At 29.3% G+C, this 18,371-nt stretch overlaps 1 protein-coding gene and 1 long non-coding RNA gene across 2 annotated transcripts; one reads left to right on the top strand and one right to left on the bottom strand.

The window, feature by feature from the left end:
- The first annotated feature begins 263 nt into the window (after nucleotides 1-263).
- LOC112772887 (LOB domain-containing protein 4) lies at nucleotides 264-6,420 on the top strand. The gene is made up of 2 exons (XM_025817899.3): nucleotides 264-613; nucleotides 5,928-6,420. The coding sequence occupies exons 1-2, from the start codon at nucleotides 434-436 to the stop codon at nucleotides 6,285-6,287; spliced, it is 540 nt and encodes a 179-aa protein (XP_025673684.1). The 5' UTR covers nucleotides 264-433; the 3' UTR covers nucleotides 6,288-6,420.
- Nucleotides 6,421-14,912: 8,492 nt separating this feature from the next.
- Nucleotides 14,913-16,511, bottom strand: LOC112773135 (uncharacterized). The gene is made up of 3 exons (XR_003187819.3): nucleotides 16,256-16,511; nucleotides 15,456-15,501; nucleotides 14,913-15,293 (listed from the first exon to the last, which is right to left on the bottom strand). It is a non-coding gene; the product is annotated as an uncharacterized lncRNA (long non-coding RNA).
- Between the last annotated feature and the right edge of the window lie 1,860 nt (nucleotides 16,512-18,371).

Below are 18,371 nucleotides of genomic sequence, written 5' to 3'. Positions count from 1 at the left end.
AACAACTGGTCATAACTGTAATTATGTAACGATCAAATTACTATTACCAACTAATGTAAAACCTTGAAACCGAACCCGGTGTAAATTCATTGAAGAAGATTGGAGAAATTTAAAAGCAAGAAACTAAAGAACGCACATAATAAGAAAATAAATAGTCAAGACAAAAAATAATATGCAGGTGGGGCAAAAGATCTTATCAACATGGATAGTTTTGTCGCAAAATCTAAAGCCTCTTCTTTTGTGGGACCCTCCAAAGATTTGCTGTCACATAACGTCTCTCTATATAACATCAAACGCCCGAACACCCCCACCCTTGATAAGTCTACCTTCCTTTTCTTCTTCGTCTATCTTTATTTCATATTCAAAGGGCTAAAATAGAAAATTGATGAACAATAATCGTGGTGTTTAATTATTGGAGGAACTGAAGAGCACTATGAAGGAGGGTGGTGGTCGGAAGCAAGGTGCAATGTCGCCGTGTGCGGCATGCAAGCTTCTCCGGCGGCGATGCGCAAAGGATTGCGTGTTTGCACCGTATTTCCCGGCTGATGAGCCCCAGAAATTTGGGAGTGTCCACAAGGTTTTTGGTGCTAGCAATGTCAACAAGATGTTACAGGTTCTTTTCTTAATTTAATCATCTCTAAATCTAGTTATCTTATATCTACATAGGCATCAATATAATGATATGTTTATTATGTCATTTTCAAATTTTTTCATGGTATATAGTTATAGTTATGTAGAGTACTTTCTCTTTGCCTAGTCATTTTTATTTCATATATAGAATGACGATGAATTATTGTAGAAATATGGTCCAGTTTCCTTTAATTTGAATTCTTTTTATTATAGGTTCTTATCAACTTTTATCAAATATCTTGTTTGAGGGAGACTATTTGACAAATATATCACTATCTATATGACGTAATTTAGGAAAATAAAAATATTTTTTTAAAAAATATATGGAAAAGAGGATGTCTCTTATAATATATTTTAAATATCATTACTCAAACTGTATATCAAACAAAGTTATGTTGATACATACAATAATTGATACTTAACAAGGGATTATATATTGAAACTCCCGTATACTTATATGGTCAAGAAGAGTGGACATATATATGTGACAAAGGTTCCAAACATATTTAAAAAAGATGTAAATTTTGGTTTTCTTTGTTACTATGAACTTTCCTTTGTTAAGATCTGTATGTAAGCACTTCCATAAATTCTTATAAAATTTAGGAGCATGCTATGATTTTAGTAGACTGATGACCATAACCATATATCACCTAAACTATGATTTTCTTTTTTTCTAAAAAATTACTTGGTTACTTAAAATATTTGTCTATGAAGTTGGAAGATGCTGTATTGTTAAGGGTTGAAAATTATATACTAACCTCCTCTCAAAACTTAATATCCCCTTTCTCACTCATGAATAATCTCTTTCATCAGTTTAAACTGTTAAATAATAGTAAATGAATGAATGCGTTGAATATCCGCTCCTTACCTTCAATCTCAAATTAGAGAACAACACTATTTTTGGTTGGTATATACATGAATGTTACTTGCTGAAATAGCTTGATAATTTAAAAAAAAAATTATTTTTCATTTTTTTACAAGTGAATTTACCTAAGAAAAAACATACCAAATAATAATATTATAAATTTATTTCTAGCAGAAATTTAAGCTAAGTTAATAGAAGGAGAAAGATAAATGGTTATACCTTTAAGAGTTTTTTTGTAGGTTTGTTTGAATTTTTTTCTTTTATCAAAAATAGAGAGATTCGAACCCGCAATTTTATAGATGAGTATAGAGAGAATATGTCATTTGAACTATAACTCATTTGGTAGATTTGTTTGAATTTTTGCCTATACCTTCTTTTTTCTTTGTATTTTTGTCTTATGTTATTTTTTTTTTAGAAATAACATATTATAAAATTATTTGTCCAAAAAACATAACCTAATAAAAAAACATTTAAATAATTATATTTCTAACAAATAATAACATACAATACGGACCAAGTTTTATCTTATTACGTAAGGTTGATTAAAAATAATAATTATATAATTAGATATAAAAAAATATTGCATTTATATATTATTAATTATTTTATTACATTTTTCATCTTTACATATTAATTTATAATTAGTCACCAAAAAAATATTAGTTTATAATTACCTAAAATAATGTTGAACATGTAGGTTTAGATAAATTTAGTTACCCTGGCCTTTCTACCTGCTTTAACTTCCTGAGGTATTCTGTTGCAAAACTTAATTTACGGATCCCAAGTCTATTAACTAGTCCCTTATTAGTTTAGTATTTTTTTATTAATAAAAAATAAAAAGAAAAAGAAAAAGAAAAATTGAAAATAGTTGTCCAAGAACAGTGAAAAGGGGTATCTTTCGTTTCATCACATTTACTTCCGTTATAGTGGTTAATTACAGTTGATGACCCCACTTCATGACTTTTATAGTTAGATGTATTATTCTAACTATTAATATTAATATTTGATTTCTTTGTTAAAGTAAGCTATAAGGTACTTGCTAGTAAAGTAGTGATATTCCACCAGATGATTCCTTAGTACATATAAAGAAGAAAAGGATCAAGGCCATATAAATTAGCTTTACTAAGCTACTTCACGAAGCCACAATGTGAAGAGGATAAAGTAATGTTATTATTACTAGGTGGTTATATTTGTACCTATTTGTTCAACATCTTTCTTTATGACCACCGTTTGCCTTTTGTTTTGCTACTATTTCAGCAAAAAAGAAATGAAAAGAAAAGAAAAATAAAATAAAATAAAATAAGTGTTTTAAGTATGTCCTCATTAGCTTTTCCTTTTTTGTCTTTAAAATCTGGGTAACATTGATAGAGACTCCTTAGTAATATGTTCAAAGGATGATGTTGTTTCCCAGAAGAAAAAGATGTTGTAAGCATGACATCTTGATGATATTAGCAACTACTTGTTCCTTTTTAGTTAACAAATAATATAACATTATGAATTTTAGTCTGTAATAATTACTTGCATGCTCCGACAAATTTTACATTAATTCAGCACACATCCAAGAAACAAATATTATTGTAGGCTTACCATTTCACTCACAATATCTATTATTTATTATCTATTATATATATTATATTCTATTTCTATTATATATTATTAATTTTACAATTAAAATATATCACGTGTCATTTTTTCATTACAATTAAAATCAAATATTTTTTTCAAAATTAAAGAATTTTTCTCTCATCTTTACTAATTTTACAACCAAAATATGCTACATGTCACTCCCTTATTGTAACTGAAATAAAATCTTTCTCTCCAAAACTAAAGAATCCTTCTCTCCTCCTACTAATTTTACAACCAAAATGTGACACATATCACTCCTTCATTGCAATTAAAATCAAATATTTTCCCTCCAAAATTAAAGAGTTCTCACATTCTTCCCTCTTTTTTTTTCTATCTCTCTCATTCTTTCAACCACTTTATCGAGCAATGCTAGAGGACCAGTAACTTTTGTGATTGGTAGCCATCAAATAGCCATCAATGATGATTTAATGGTGTGAGATTGGTGTGAGATTTCATCTAATGACTCACCTTTCTTTGCTGGTTACATGCTGGCCAAAATTCAATAAAATTGCTGGTCCCCTAGACATTTTCCCACTTTATCTCTTTTATATATCATTATTAATAACTAATTACGAATTTGACAATTAAAATGTGCAACATGACATTCTTTAATTGCATTAAAATTTAAACTGAAATATTGAAATTGAAATTAAAATTAAAATATACCTATATTAAAATTGAAATATCATATATTACTATCTAATTTAATAACCAAATGTGTTACATGACACTCTCTCATTAAAACTGAGAGAAAATATTTTCCTCCAAAATTAATAAACTCCCTTCCTAAATTCTTTCATCTACCTCTCTCTACTTTTCTATTTCTCTCAACCATTTTCACTCTATATATAACTTGTATTTTATATTAGTAATTTGACAAATCAAAATATGTCATCCGATATTTTTTTATTATAATTAAAATATAATTTTTCTTCCAAAATTAACAAACTCTTACTTTTATTTTTCATCTTTATCTTTCTCTCTCTTTTCTCTCATTTTCTATTTTTTTCACCTTTCTATTCTACAGAAAATAAATTTAACAAAATAATATAATTCAAATAAAAAATATTATTATTATATACATATTTTTTTAGTTTTTTGTATACTTTTAAATTTTCACCGCTCGCTTATCTTTTTTAATCTATATTTTCATTTATTCTCTTCTTTCAAATATTTATTACACATAGTTTGGAGAGAATACTAATATTATAATTAAAAGTTAGAATCAAGATTCAATTGTTTAAACAAAATAATTTTATAACTATCAATATAATTTTTTTATGATAATATTTAATTATATTTTTACATACTGGGAGAAAAAATATTATTTTTAAATAGCAAGTATAAAAATTAATTATTTCTATTTGTGCAACAGACTTAACACCTAATTAAATGTAAAAGTATACACGTTAAATTATTTCAAATTTTAGATAACAAATATTAAAATTAATTATTAATAAAAAATTAAATTTTTCATATAAAAATAATAACTAAAAATTTTATTATTTAATTTTTTGTTTACAGAGATTTTGATCTTCTTAGTCGAAAACTTTTGTCAACCTACAATTTTTTCTTTTGTAAAAATAATTTGATTTTATAAATCTTTTTGTATCATATATAATCTATATACCGTTAGAATAAAATAAATTATAATTAAAAAAAAATTATATTCCTATAATGTTATCACGGATAATAGTCAACTATACTTTATTACGTCTCTTTTTATTTTTTCCCCTTGGAGTAACAACTACAGCATGTGCACTATAACATCATGTATTAGGCTCCTTTTTGACTATGCATATAGGACTTGTTTACATCCAAACAAACCCTTAGGATGCACTTCATATAGCAGTCACCACAAATCCAAAAACCTAGCCACTCCACGCACCTAGGTCAACAATTCGCTGATGTACAGGCTACCTTTTAAGATCACTCTAATTTTCTTGTAATTATTTATATACTTATATATCTATTTCAAAATAAAATTATACTCACGTACAGATTCATATCATACATAAAATATAAAAATTTTATTGTAGTATTTATTAAAAAAAAAGCCACAAAACATGTTATTTTTACTCTTTCGCGATCTCTATATCTTTATATCTTTTCACTTTGTACTAAAGTATCTTCTTTCAGAATGTTGTTATTGTATTATGATTTACGAGTTATATAATTTATCCTCACTTCAATTTTTTCTTACCCATATATATTAAGTTGTGAGTTTTCTATATTTTCTCATTGGATAATAATGAAAAAAAAAATCAATTTGGAATATAGAAAGGAGTGAATATAAGAATTATCCTTCTTATTTTTTTTATTGATATATTACTTTATGAATGTATAAAAAAGAAACATTAATTATTGTTAAAGGAAAAGTTAAATTCTTTCTGTAATAAAAAAAGTGATCATATATGAACCCTAATTTGGTGCCAGTAGACACCTATCTTGAATAAGATTACAAAAATAAAAAATATATATAGAGAAAGAAGAAAAAGAAGAAGAAATACAACGGAAGAGAAGAGAAAGGAAAATAAATAAATAATGGGTATTGGAAACCAAAATAGAGTTCAAATATAGTCTTTCTCATAATAAAATATTAATGCAACCTTTTCTTTAATAAAATAAAATAGAAAAAAAAATGGAATGCTTTAGTCTAACAACCACTTCTTTACCCTAACTATAAGATGTCATGTAGTGGGTGTAGATATATGCCACAGGTTTAATTAATTAATTAGATAGTTATTATTATTATTATATGATATGATATTTAATTTTATCTATTCATGTCTACCAAAACTTTCAGGAACTACCAGAGCACCAAAGAAGTGATGCAGTGAGTTCAATGGTGTATGAGGCAAATGCAAGAGTAAGAGACCCTGTGTATGGATGTGTGGGTGCAATATCTTCTCTTCAGCAACAAGTTGATGTTCTCCGAACCCAATTGGCTCTTGCACAAGCCGAAGTTGTTCACATGAGAATGCGCCAATTCCCATCATCTAATCATCATGACCCTCCAATTTCATCTTCATCGAATCATCACCATCCAATTTCATCATCACCATCAGAGAATAACAATAATTTGAGCCAGACCAAGTCCCTTTTTTCCATAGACATGGTCCTTGATCATCAATCCAATATGGGACAGTCCCTTTGGTCATGCTAGGATTAATTATAATATTATATAGCTAATATAATCAATTAGGTTACGGAGTGAGTGCATATATTATTGGACATGCATTATTATTATTATTATTATTATTATTATTATTATTATTATTATTATTGTTGTTGTTGTCTGCCTCATTAGTACCTTTTATTTGCATTTTTTTTCTCTCACTTTTTATTTGCCCTTCTTATTATGATAGAAAAAGACTCCTCTGTCTCAATCTCTTTTTATGTGACCAAAGAGATTATGATGATTAATCTGTTAGCTATATATATGTAAGGAAAAGTCTAAGGGGAAGCAACTTTTGTGTTTTATGGCAAGCACTTAACCATAAAAAAAAGTGAGTGATTTTTTATCATTGGATGTAATTTCACACCATTAAAAAGACTATTGATGACCAATTGATGATTACAAAACACAAAAGTTACTGATCCCTAATACTCCTCTATATGTAAATGTCTAAACTTGTAATTATGAGTAATTATATCATTAGTGTATTAAGTTTGACTGTTTCTTTTTATTACTCTTTCACTTTCTATCTAATCCTATATATATGTGTGGGAATCAAAATCATTTTGTCATGTGTAAATGCCTATTAGTTACACACTTGCACTACAAGTCTACAATAATTTTTATCTTTATCTATGACAACATGTAATCTAAGCAATGCTTAAAAAATATTATTTAAAATAATAAAAAATAACTCTTAATATTTGTTACAAAGAAATAAAGCTATTGTAACATTTTTTAATCAAACATGTTATAAGGAGATTTTTTATTTTAATAAATAAAATAAATGTAATATTTACCGAAATAAATATTTTTATAAGAATTTATTGATTTAAATTTTTTTGCCATATCTTATTTACAGTGTAAACGAGATACATGTATTTTTTTTAAAAAGTTTAAAAATAATAAAAAATATTAATAATATCAATAATCCAAACTTTTGGCATGCAATTAGTACGTAAAAAAAGTTGGTAGAAGAGATTAAAATAGATATGTTTGATCAATATTAGTACATTTTAAATGATTAGGATTAACACGTTTACTTGGAATCCATTAAACTTTTCACTATTAATAAGGTCACCTCTTTTCTAAACCCATTATCTAAAAATTTAAAATATAATTTAAATACACGTAATTTAAACTCTATTGGTATATAATATGAAATCTTTTTTACTTAAATTATATTTCAAATTTTATGTACTCCCCATGTAACAAATAAAATTTATATGTACTCTCCTAGAAAACAAAAAAAAAAAGTAGGTAAATATGGAAGAAAGCAGATGTACTGCCCACTATTGATAATGGGTAGTTACAAATATATTTCCAGCACACTATTAATAATGGACAATTATAAATATATTTTTAATTATACATTATTAATATATTTGTTTCTTCCATATTCACTTACTTTTTTTATTTATTGTATATGAGTACATATAAATTTTATTTGCTGCATGAGAGTACATAAAAGTTTAAAATATAATTTTTTATGGCCCATCCCTTCTTAATAAAATAGCAGATATTCTACACATTTTTTATGAACAACTTTGTTAAATAGAATTTTCAAATTAATTATATAATTATTTTTACTTTTAAATTGTGGATGTTTTAAAATATGTTACAAAATATTTGAATGAATTTATTTTTAATGTACTGATAATATAAAAATAATTATACACTTATCTAAAAATTAGAAACAATAAGTATTTATTTAATGCTCAATATGATATTGGTCATTATGATAACTACGTGAGAATTAAAACGGTTATCTCTCACCTTACTATCCACGTGAGAGATAACCGTTTCAATTCTCTCCCCACTCTCCCATCAATCTCTTTGGCAAACAGTTATTTTTATTTTTCAAATTTATCCAATTAGATTATAATTTAATTTAAATTTTTTTAAAATAAATATGTTTGATCAATTAGTAATAAAAAAGAGTACATAAAAATTTTTAGTTTAAATTATAATCCAGTTGGATTAATTTAAATTTGAAAAATAAAAATAACCGTTTGCCAATTATTAGGAGAGATTGATGGGTAATATCTCTTTTTGAGTACTAATTGATCAAACATATCCATTTTTATCTCTTCTACCAACTTTTTGTGTACTAAATGCTAAAAATTTGGATTATTGATAACATTACTATTTTTTATTATTTTCAAAATTAAAAAAAAATACATGTATCTCGTTTACACGTGTCAATTTGACTTGTCATATCTCGTTTTAAATGAGATACGTAAAAAATCATCTCGTTTACACTGTAAACGAGATATAACAAAGGAATTTAAATCGATAAATTCTCGTAAAAATATTTATTTCAGTAAATATTATATTTATTTTATTTATTAAAATAAAAAATCCCACGTTATAAGTGTTCCCTTTTAATCAATTAAAAAATATGTAAAAAATGTTATTTTAATAGATTAAATAGGCAACATTTACTATTTTCATATATTACATTTTATAAAAGTTGCATTAAAATTTTTAATAAATATTAACTTATAAATGTTATCTAAAATAAATCAATATGTTTTTTTAAATTATAATTTTTTCTCCACCCTCCTTAACTGAAAAAAAATCTCCTACCCTGCATGAATTGCTTATTATTTTTGTTCAATTAGCCATTCAAAACACAAAATCTCAACTTCTATTTTTCAGAACACAAAGACAAAAACCCTAACATCTACCCATTTGAAACATGCTTCTCTCTCTGCTCGTTCATTTTCTGCATTGGCGTGCGCCTCTCTGATCATTCATCTTCTTTATTAACACGCGTTCCTCTCTGCTCGTTGATCATTGTTCGCATTTTGAGTTTCTTTAATTTTGAGCTTCTTCAGTTTGGAGCTTCGATCGTCTCTGCTCGCGATTGTTCGTCACCGTTGGTTATTATTTTGTAAGTACTTATAATTCTGCCTATTCTTTTTTCTTTTCCATTTTGAATCATAATTTTAATAAGAGTTGTTGTTGCTATAGTAGCTTTTTTGGTAATAATGTTACTGTTTCGAGCTTTTTTATTTTGGGCTCACCGTTCATCTTTGATCTCTTTCAATTTGCCAGCATTCTTCTGCTAGTGTTCATCACCGGTGGTCATTATTTTGCAAGTATTGATAATTCTGCCTCTGTTTTTTATTTTTTTGTTTTAAAGCCTAATTTTTTGTTAGATGAAATTTGTTGTTGAGCGCATTAGTGCTGAGGCAACTCTACATCACTGTGTGTAGCTACAAAAGGAAACAAAATGGCAAATAGGATCCAAGTTGTATTGGATGGAACTGCATGTCTGTTTTAGATCCTCTATTTGAACTTAAATTTGTTTCTGCATACATATTTTTGTGCAGTACTATTTTATTTTAGTTCTTTTATTATGATTTTGAATTTTAGCTTATTTTCATTCTATGTACTCTATAAAAATAAATATATAAAGTATATGTTGTAGTGCGACTTTGAGATTAGCAATTATTCTAAAAATGTTCCTACATATCATTTTTACTTTTTTTTTTGTTTTCTTTATTAGTTTGAAGTTGGTGAATATACATAAATAGAGATTTAACTCTTTTATCTTGTCTCTACCTTAAATGTATTGTGTTGTTTTGTGCATTTCTCTATTGAGGGTTTTGATGAATTTGAAGCACTAGGAAGGACAAAATGCACAAAATGATGCTATTTAATTAGTTGAGTTTACTTCAAGCTGTGTAAATTTGAGGCTAGATAATAGTCTGATATAAAGTTTTTTCTTATTAATGTGTACACCCATTCAAAAGCAAATAGAGGCTTCCATTGTTTTTTTGCTTAGATTTTGGTTTGGACCTTCAATAGAAATATGCTATTCTTTTTCTCCATTGTATTTGTGTTCAACTTCATTTTCTACCATTCTCTTCTAATTACTTAACCTTAAAATTAAAAGTTTATTTTTGGACCGACTTACATAGGTAAAAATAGCCTTGTGAGTTTTGAAATCATTCAATAGAGGGTTTAACATTTCAATGTCCCATGGCTTGGTTTTTTTTATTTTTCTCTAATAACTCATGTGTTAGTTTTAACTCCGCCTATACTACACCTACGGTACATAGCCAGTCGTAAGGCTGGATAAAGGAGGAGAGTTGTGTTAGGCTTTTGACGGCCAACATAAAAATTTAGTCAAATCTTCATGACATGGATCAAAGATGTTATTGCGCTAAAGTTAGGTCGTTGCCCGGAAGCAACGCGCTGTATGTCTCTCGTACAGTGTCAAATGAGCAAGAACCGCTACATCGATACCTATGTATAGTGTTAAATGGAAAAAGGTTCCCACTTTTTCGTGAACAGACAAGGATAAATAAACTAGTTCACAAAGAAAAACATAACGGTAAAGGTCAGAGCGACAGAAGGTTGAGATTTGGGACATGAAACATAGGCACTCTAATAGAAAAATTCATGGAGGTGATGGATACCATGACAAGGAGGAAGATTAACATCATGTGCCTACAAGAAACAAAATAGGTCGACACAAAGGCTTGAAAGAATAAGAATGGGGTAGGTATTATCGTGGATAAGGAATGGAAGAAGGACGTAGTGGATGTCCAGAGAGTAGAGGATCAGATCATCTCTATCAAACTTATGGTGGAAGGAGGTACATTTCATGTGATTAGCGCCTATACACCGCAAGTGAGTTTGGATGAGTAACACAATATAAGGTTTTGGGAGGATCTAGAGAGTTTGGTCCAAAATATACCTTTAGGAAATAAGATTTTCTTAGGAGGAGATTTAAATGGCCATGTTGGAAGAGAAATGACGGGGTATGAAAGTATTCATGGAGGCCATGGTTTTAGGGTGGTCAATACCGAGTATAAAATTATTTTGGACTTTTTCTTAACCTTTGACCTTCTCATCACAAATATATATTTTAAAAAGAGAGATGAACATCTTATAACCTATAGGAGTGGCATGACAAGCTCGCAAACCGACTTCTTCTCGTTGAGGAGAGTAGATCGAAAATTTTGCATTAATTGTAAAATTATTCCGGGAGAGAGTAGAACAATACAACATAGGATGCTGGTCATGGATTTTTGCACTGAGAAAAAGCTATAAAAAAGACATCATACAAAGAATCCAAGGACGAGGTGGTGGCGAATGATAGGTGAGGAACAAGAAAGTTTCCTAAGACGGGTAGGAAAAGAGGCCAAGTGGGAAGGGGATGGAAGCGTGGAGGAGATGTTAAGGGGGATAGCAAAAGTTATTAGAAGAACAACAAAAGAAAGTTTTAGTAAATCTAGAGGGATAGGATCAAAAGACAATGAGTCCTAGCGGTAAAATGCGAGTGCACAAGAAAAGATAAAGGCAAAAAGGAGACTACTTTAAAGAGTGTCTTTGTGCCACAATGCAGATAATTAGAAAAAATATAAGGCAGCTAAGAAAGAGACAAAAGTGGCTGTAAGTAAAGCAAGAACAAGAGCATATGAGGGTCTCTACCAATCTTTACACGAAGGAAGGACAAAAAGGTATATATATAATCGCAAAGAGCCGTGAAAGAAGAATGAGAAACTTGGATCAGGTTAAGTGTATAAAGGATAAAGATGGAGAGGTTTTGCCTCAAGATGAGAAGATCAATGAAAGGTGGAAGAGCTAATTCTACGAGTTATTTAATGAAGGACAGAAGACTCTTCCGAGCCTTGGTCGGTTATGCACACTACAAGAAAAATACCCATTCAGCCACAATTTTTTTAAGCTACATTTGAAAAGCGTAGCCTATTCTATGAATAGGCTACGCTTTTCTCCGTGTTGCTTTTTTATAAGAGAAAAAGATACATAATTGTGGCATCATTTAAAAAGTGTAGCCTTAGGTATTTTAGAAATCACTTATAAAGCGTAGCCGTAGGTTGATATCTATAGGTTCACTTTTCGTATCAAAGGGGACGCTTTTAGAGAGTAGCCTATTTATTAAGTTTTGGGTGCGTTTTAAAAGTGATGCCTAATGTGTCTAGAGCAAAAAATTTGACACTTGGTGAATTTTTTAATTTCCCTCTTAATTTTTTTCCGGTGTAAGCACACACACTCTATAAGCTCACACTTAGTGAAAATTTTCCCTCTAAAGCTCAGAAGTCACCCTTTCAGAGAAGAAAACCCTCCAAGTCCAAAACACGAAGAAAACTCTTTCAGAAAACCCTCCTGCACCGCGTGAAGATTGTGAAGCCTCACCGTCGCGAAGATCATCGTACCCCAGTCCTCACTCACCACTCAGCGCCACACCGTCGTGAAGATCGTGAAGCTCACACCGTCATGAACCCTCCTGCACTGATCGTCGTGCGCCGCCCATACTATCGCCGATCTCTGCATTTCTCGTCGTCCTCTCTGTGCTTATGTCGTCGATTAGGTATGTATTAATTTCCATTTGATTCTGAAATTTGAGGGGTTTAGGGTTCCAATTTTAGAAACCGGTTTTCGCTTGGTAATCAGAAAAACAACAACTATGCTCTTATTTATTTCTTGTATTTCAATTAGAATGTTAAAATTTGAGAGTAACCAAGTTGATGCATGAGCCAGATACGCCATTTTTTAGCTGAAATCGTATTTGGTTTGGGTGACATTTTAAGTTGATTCCATCGAATACCCAATTCTGCATGCAAAATTATTGTCTTGCTGTTTAAAGTTTCAATCTTTATGGATTAATTGAAATGAGTTTTGGTACTGTTGCTATGTTAACTAGTGTTAAACCCGTGCGATGCACGGACTTATATTTTAATTTGACATGATAAATTAAAAATAGTATTTTATAATCATAAATTTTTTAACTTTAGTATAATACTATCATCGTTATTATATAATAAGTGTATTAAATATGTTATTTTATATTTACTTAAAATAAAATACAAATAAAACAATTTAAAATTTATAATATTCTTGAACGATAAGAAAAGAGACCGAAAAAGATAAGAATATATATAACTGTATTGGTAGTATCAATTTTACACTAAACTTTATACCAAAAAACTAACAAAAGTTTATCGACAATAGAATATTTTACTAACATCATTAGATAAACAATTGCCATATGATGTTGTGCTTTATGTTACACATTTCATTTTAAGTCTAAAAGTATAGTTATAGATAAATTAGTTAAATTACGACAAATATTCGTACAAAAGTATAAATCATAACATGTTACTAAAAAGAAAATACTATTTTCTTACCTAAATATTATTAAAAACTTATTTGAACATGACATTTGTTGTTGATGTAATACCTTAGTTTTTCAATATTTTTCTCTTCTTATATAATATTGCGTCAGTTAATAATGTCCAAGTTGCATTCTAAATACAATTTAGTTTGCTAACGCTATTAGATATCAATAACATCACAAATAGTTTTCTCAATTGATGACCAAACCTCATTAATAGCTGTAATGAATTTTCTATCGTCATACAGTAGTTCCAATGAATAAAAAGCATCTTGGAAGTTAGGATATATAATCCTATTAACTGTCATAATAGACTCATATATTGTGCAATCTTTTTGAACAGTTAACAAAATTCTCATATAATAGATATCACCTATGCCCAGTAGAACATAGTTTAACCTCATAATAGAATACCATCTCTTGCGTGAATGTCATTCCCTTTTTTTTTTATCATAAACAAATTGATTTGAAAACTCAACATACGTTAAAGTTTGACTTGCTTTAAATTCTTTGTTGGCCTCCATCCATTCTAAGAACATCGTATCTGTTTCTTTCTCTTATTCTATGATTTTTTTTAAGATTGTCATTATCTTTAAAGATGATATTTTGCTTTTCAGACAAATAAAAGATTAATCGCATCACTAAACGCCATCTTCGATGAATATCATATGTCAAAGTTCTCCACACAGCCTCACGTGCAGACAAATACCCGCAATTAAAAAATTGTTTGACCTCATAATAATCTGAGCATCCTCTCCACTGAAAGTTTCTTTTGAAACCTCAACTGTCACCATGTCCGAACCTTTATTCATATACTTGAACAAATATTTAATAGTATTTGACTTGTTGTAGTACTCTACGTTAACATGCGCTTGATAAGACATTAGTAGATATGCGTTGTAAGAAATTACATTCCTATTATCCATATGAAATCTCTTCCTTTCAGTGACTACTCTTATGTCTTATCTTCTATATGATGGGTATCCACTATCATTAATAGCTGTGGTGTTATTGAATGTTTTAAGATAATATTTGGTGTAGTACCCATCTTTCATGTAGGGAGATTTTGAACAAACGGTCCATGAATTATATATGTAGACATAGCTCTAAACCAAGGTTGCGAGAACCGGACCGGTCAAAAAACCGGTGAGGTTACTGGTTCAATGGTTTATTGGTTCGACCGGGGTTCAACCGGGGTTCAACCGGTTTAATTAAATATTAAATAAAATTATTAAAAAATCTAAAAATAATTTTAAATATATAAATTCAATAATTTCTAAATAAAATTTAAAATTTCACATAATAAATTATCCATTACTTAATAGTAGAGGTTCACAAACAACTTCAAACATCAAAATTTATAACTAAACAAAAAAAAACGCACATAATGACAAATCCATAATGTTCTACATTCAAAAGAAACAATTACTAGCAAGTTTTCAACTAATCAAAGGTGCAACTCATCAAAAATCATAATTATCATTAAGTGTTCCAACTAAGAGTACAATGAAGGTGACTCGTTATAATAGATTGTTAATAATGGAACACATTCAACATTCCACCTCGTCCCTCAGACCACAATTTAGCACAAATAATGAGGTTTTGCAACTAAGCATTAGGTTTAACCATGAATTACATGTGGAAACGTACCAAAGAATGTTAGAAACATAAACCAACCTAAACGAAAAAATTTCCAAAACAATGTCATTGCTTTCGGGGCTATGAATGGCTGCTGGTCAAGGATGTTATGCACATAAAAGTTAAATAGGTCCACTGCTTGACCCTGCCACACGCCTAAATGAAGATGTATTCAAAGCTCTAGAAATATTCATATAAATTCTCTGCACTCAGGTATTAAACAGTACATTGTCAGTAAATAAAATTATGTCTTTAAATTATATGGCATAGCATTATTTATGAGAACAGCCTGATCTCCTGCAAGCTGTGTAACCTTTTCTTTTTTTAATGAAAATAATATACTATAAAATTAAAAGATAACTTACCTTCTTTCCAAGCTCCAGCCACGCCATTCATAAGCATATAATAGATCTGCAAAATTAAACAAATTGCAATATATTTCAAAAACAATAGACAGGGAAAATAATGGAAGTAATCGGCAGCTCATTAATGGTGGATTTCTTCATTCATCAGGAATAGCCACAAAAAAAAAATCACACATTTCATATAGTGAGTGGAATAAGTAAACACAAAAGTGGGTCAAAAGGCAAAATCCAACACATGTTTTTCAAATCTCAGTTTATGCACGATAAATTGGGAAGTCAATAAATTGAGACAGTGCTATGGATAAAGACCAATAGAAGTTGTACAATGAAAATCACTGCCAAAATTTCTGCAACAATCATATCAAATTTGATCAAACTTAAATCCCACCCCCCCTTCCCCCACCCACCAAAAACAATTTAGAGAGAATGAATCCCTTCGATTACAGGGAAGTGATATGACATACTATAGCATCCTTTGCAAATTGCAATGACAAAAGCAATGTGATGTGAATAGAGGACTGTAAGGAAAGCCCCTATTCTTATCTCTTGTAGCTTTTAAGAGGCAAGCTGGGCAACAAGGCCAAATACCAAATGAAGGTAAAGCAGGTTTGAGAACCCAGAAATCTAAAACAAGTGCCATGCATCGAGAAAGCAGCAAACATATTCATTATTCAAAATCAACAACAGCAATGATGAAAATCAAAATCATAAATCAAGAAGGCAGCATAGAACAGGCGAGCTCACAGAACCTCAGAAAATCAAAATCCAAAATCAAGAAGGAGCAAAGAACAGAGTCTTACCGAATTCAGAAGGACGCGGGCTCAGCCGGTGGTGGTCGCGGCTGCTGTGGATGGTTGTGGGTGGCGAATGAGGGTCGGGCTAGGTGACGTTCGGCGACGAGGAGGCGGGCTCGGCCGGTGGTGGTCGCGGCTGCTGTCGATGGTTGTCGGTGGCGAATGGTGGCCTTGCTGGGTGAATGGAGGCTGGCGCAGATTAGGTTAGGGGAAAGGGGAGCTGAGCTCAGATTGAGATTAGGGTTAGTGGTAGTGGGTTAGGTTTGTTTCGGCGCTACGCGTTTGCCTTTTCTTTTTTATTTTTTTATATTTTTTTAAGCCAAAACGACGTTGTTTTGGCATTGAAGCTGCAAACCACTAAACCGCCAAAAAACCGGACGGTTCTTCCGGTTCGTCGGTTAACCGTCGGTTCGACTGGTTTTTTCACCGATTTTTTGCCAGGCAGTTTTCTACGTCACCCGGACTGGCTAGACCACCGGTTCCCGGTTATTCCGGTTGAACCGGCCGGTCCGGTCCGGTTTTCAGAACCATGCTCTAAACAATTTTGGGTGTCGAACACGATCGAACAATCTTAACAATATTAATCGGTCAATTTAAGTTGTGTTTGTTGTTTTGTGGTCTCCACTCAACCACAAAAGAATATGAATATGTAGTGGACTTCTCTTTTAAAATTATACCATATATATCATTATAATAAAAAGATAAAAAAATAATATGTTATAAATAAACTATCTATTTTATATATATACTTTGATAAATATATAACTGTGCAAATAATTTAACGAAAATTTTTTCTAAAAATAAGGTTAAATGATGAGCAATACATGTATCTTGCACTTCGAATGGTATCCCTTGCTTAAAATTGGAGGTTATCATGTCAAGCTTAATTTTGAACACTCTACATAATATATCTGGTCAGTTTTCAACCGTTAAATTCTTTGGATTATTAACTCTACCAATCTCTTACCAACTTGAATTACATGTCATTGTGATTAAGAGATCAGGATATCCATATATTTCTTACAAATTGCTAGAGTATCTTGATAATTATGAAACATGTATCTCATGCTACCTGTAAAAGAGACGGATAGCTAGAATGACACATTTATCTGATTGGAAGCACAGATTTCATCCCTAACAACCACATCTTGAATCCTAACCTCCTGTATATATCGCTCCTAATCTTATCATTAAATTAATTAATTACTTAATTAATTAATATTTTTATTTACGCTCCTTTCAAAATAATGGCATGAGAAAAATTAAAATTTAATATTATTTTAAAATATAAAACTCTTTTAATCTAATCAGAAAATAAAAATTAAAAATAATTATTTTAGTTTTATCATAAATTGTATCTATCCTATTATTTGTCAATAAAAACAAAAAATTAATTATAATTTAAAAATTAATAACCTTATAAATTATATAAATATCTAAAAATAACAATTTAAGAAAGCGTATTTAAAAATTTAAAACTAACAACCTAAGTAAATAACTTAAATTTTAAAAAATAACAATCTAAGTAAAACAACTTAAGCAAATAACTTAAAATTTAAAAGATAACCACCTAAACAAATAGCTTATAATTTATAAATAAAGTTTTAAAAATTTCTAACAACGACACCTAAGTAAATAATTTTCAAGCTCAATGTATTAGCGTCACACCAGCAAAAAAATTTTCCATTTTTTTTGAACTACTAAATTAGTTCAATTTTTTAGGTACGATAGAAAAATAATTTGGTATAGAAAAATATATATTAGTTTTTTTAAAATAGTATAAATAATCTCACATTTAAAAAAAAATAAGTAATTTCATTCAATTTAACCTAATATTTTGTAGTTAGCAAATTTGTTTATTATAAATTATGTAAATAAAAAAGATATTTTTAAAGACATTTGCTTATTTAAGAATTAAAAAAATATTTTTTAAATTGAAAAGTCTAAACAAAGTGTTTAAATTAGCCATTAGAAATTAGAATTAGGTTATTTTAAATAATTACGCATTAAAAATTAATAACTAACTTAATTATATCATCAATATTTCATATTAGAAATATAAAACTAACTTAATATTTCATGATTTAATTAAATTTTTGAATCCTATTATTTTTTTAGTGTC

The sequence above is a fragment of the Arachis hypogaea genome, chromosome 18 (assembly GCF_003086295.3).
Source record: "Arachis hypogaea cultivar Tifrunner chromosome 18, arahy.Tifrunner.gnm2.J5K5, whole genome shotgun sequence".
Classification (NCBI taxonomy): Eukaryota; Viridiplantae; Streptophyta; class Magnoliopsida; order Fabales; family Fabaceae; genus Arachis; species Arachis hypogaea.
This window is presented reverse-complemented; position numbering and strand designations above follow the sequence as displayed.

Bases quoted from the DNA above. Each gene is read 5' to 3' on its own strand.
- LOC112772887 (XM_025817899.3), top strand. From the start codon at position 434: ATGAAGGAGGGTGGTGGTCGGAAGCAAGGTGCAATGTCGCCGTGTGCG. The intron at 614-5,927 runs GTTCTTTTCTTA...CAAAACTTTCAG, and splicing joins ATGTCAACAAGATGTTACAG to GAACTACCAGAGCACCAAAG.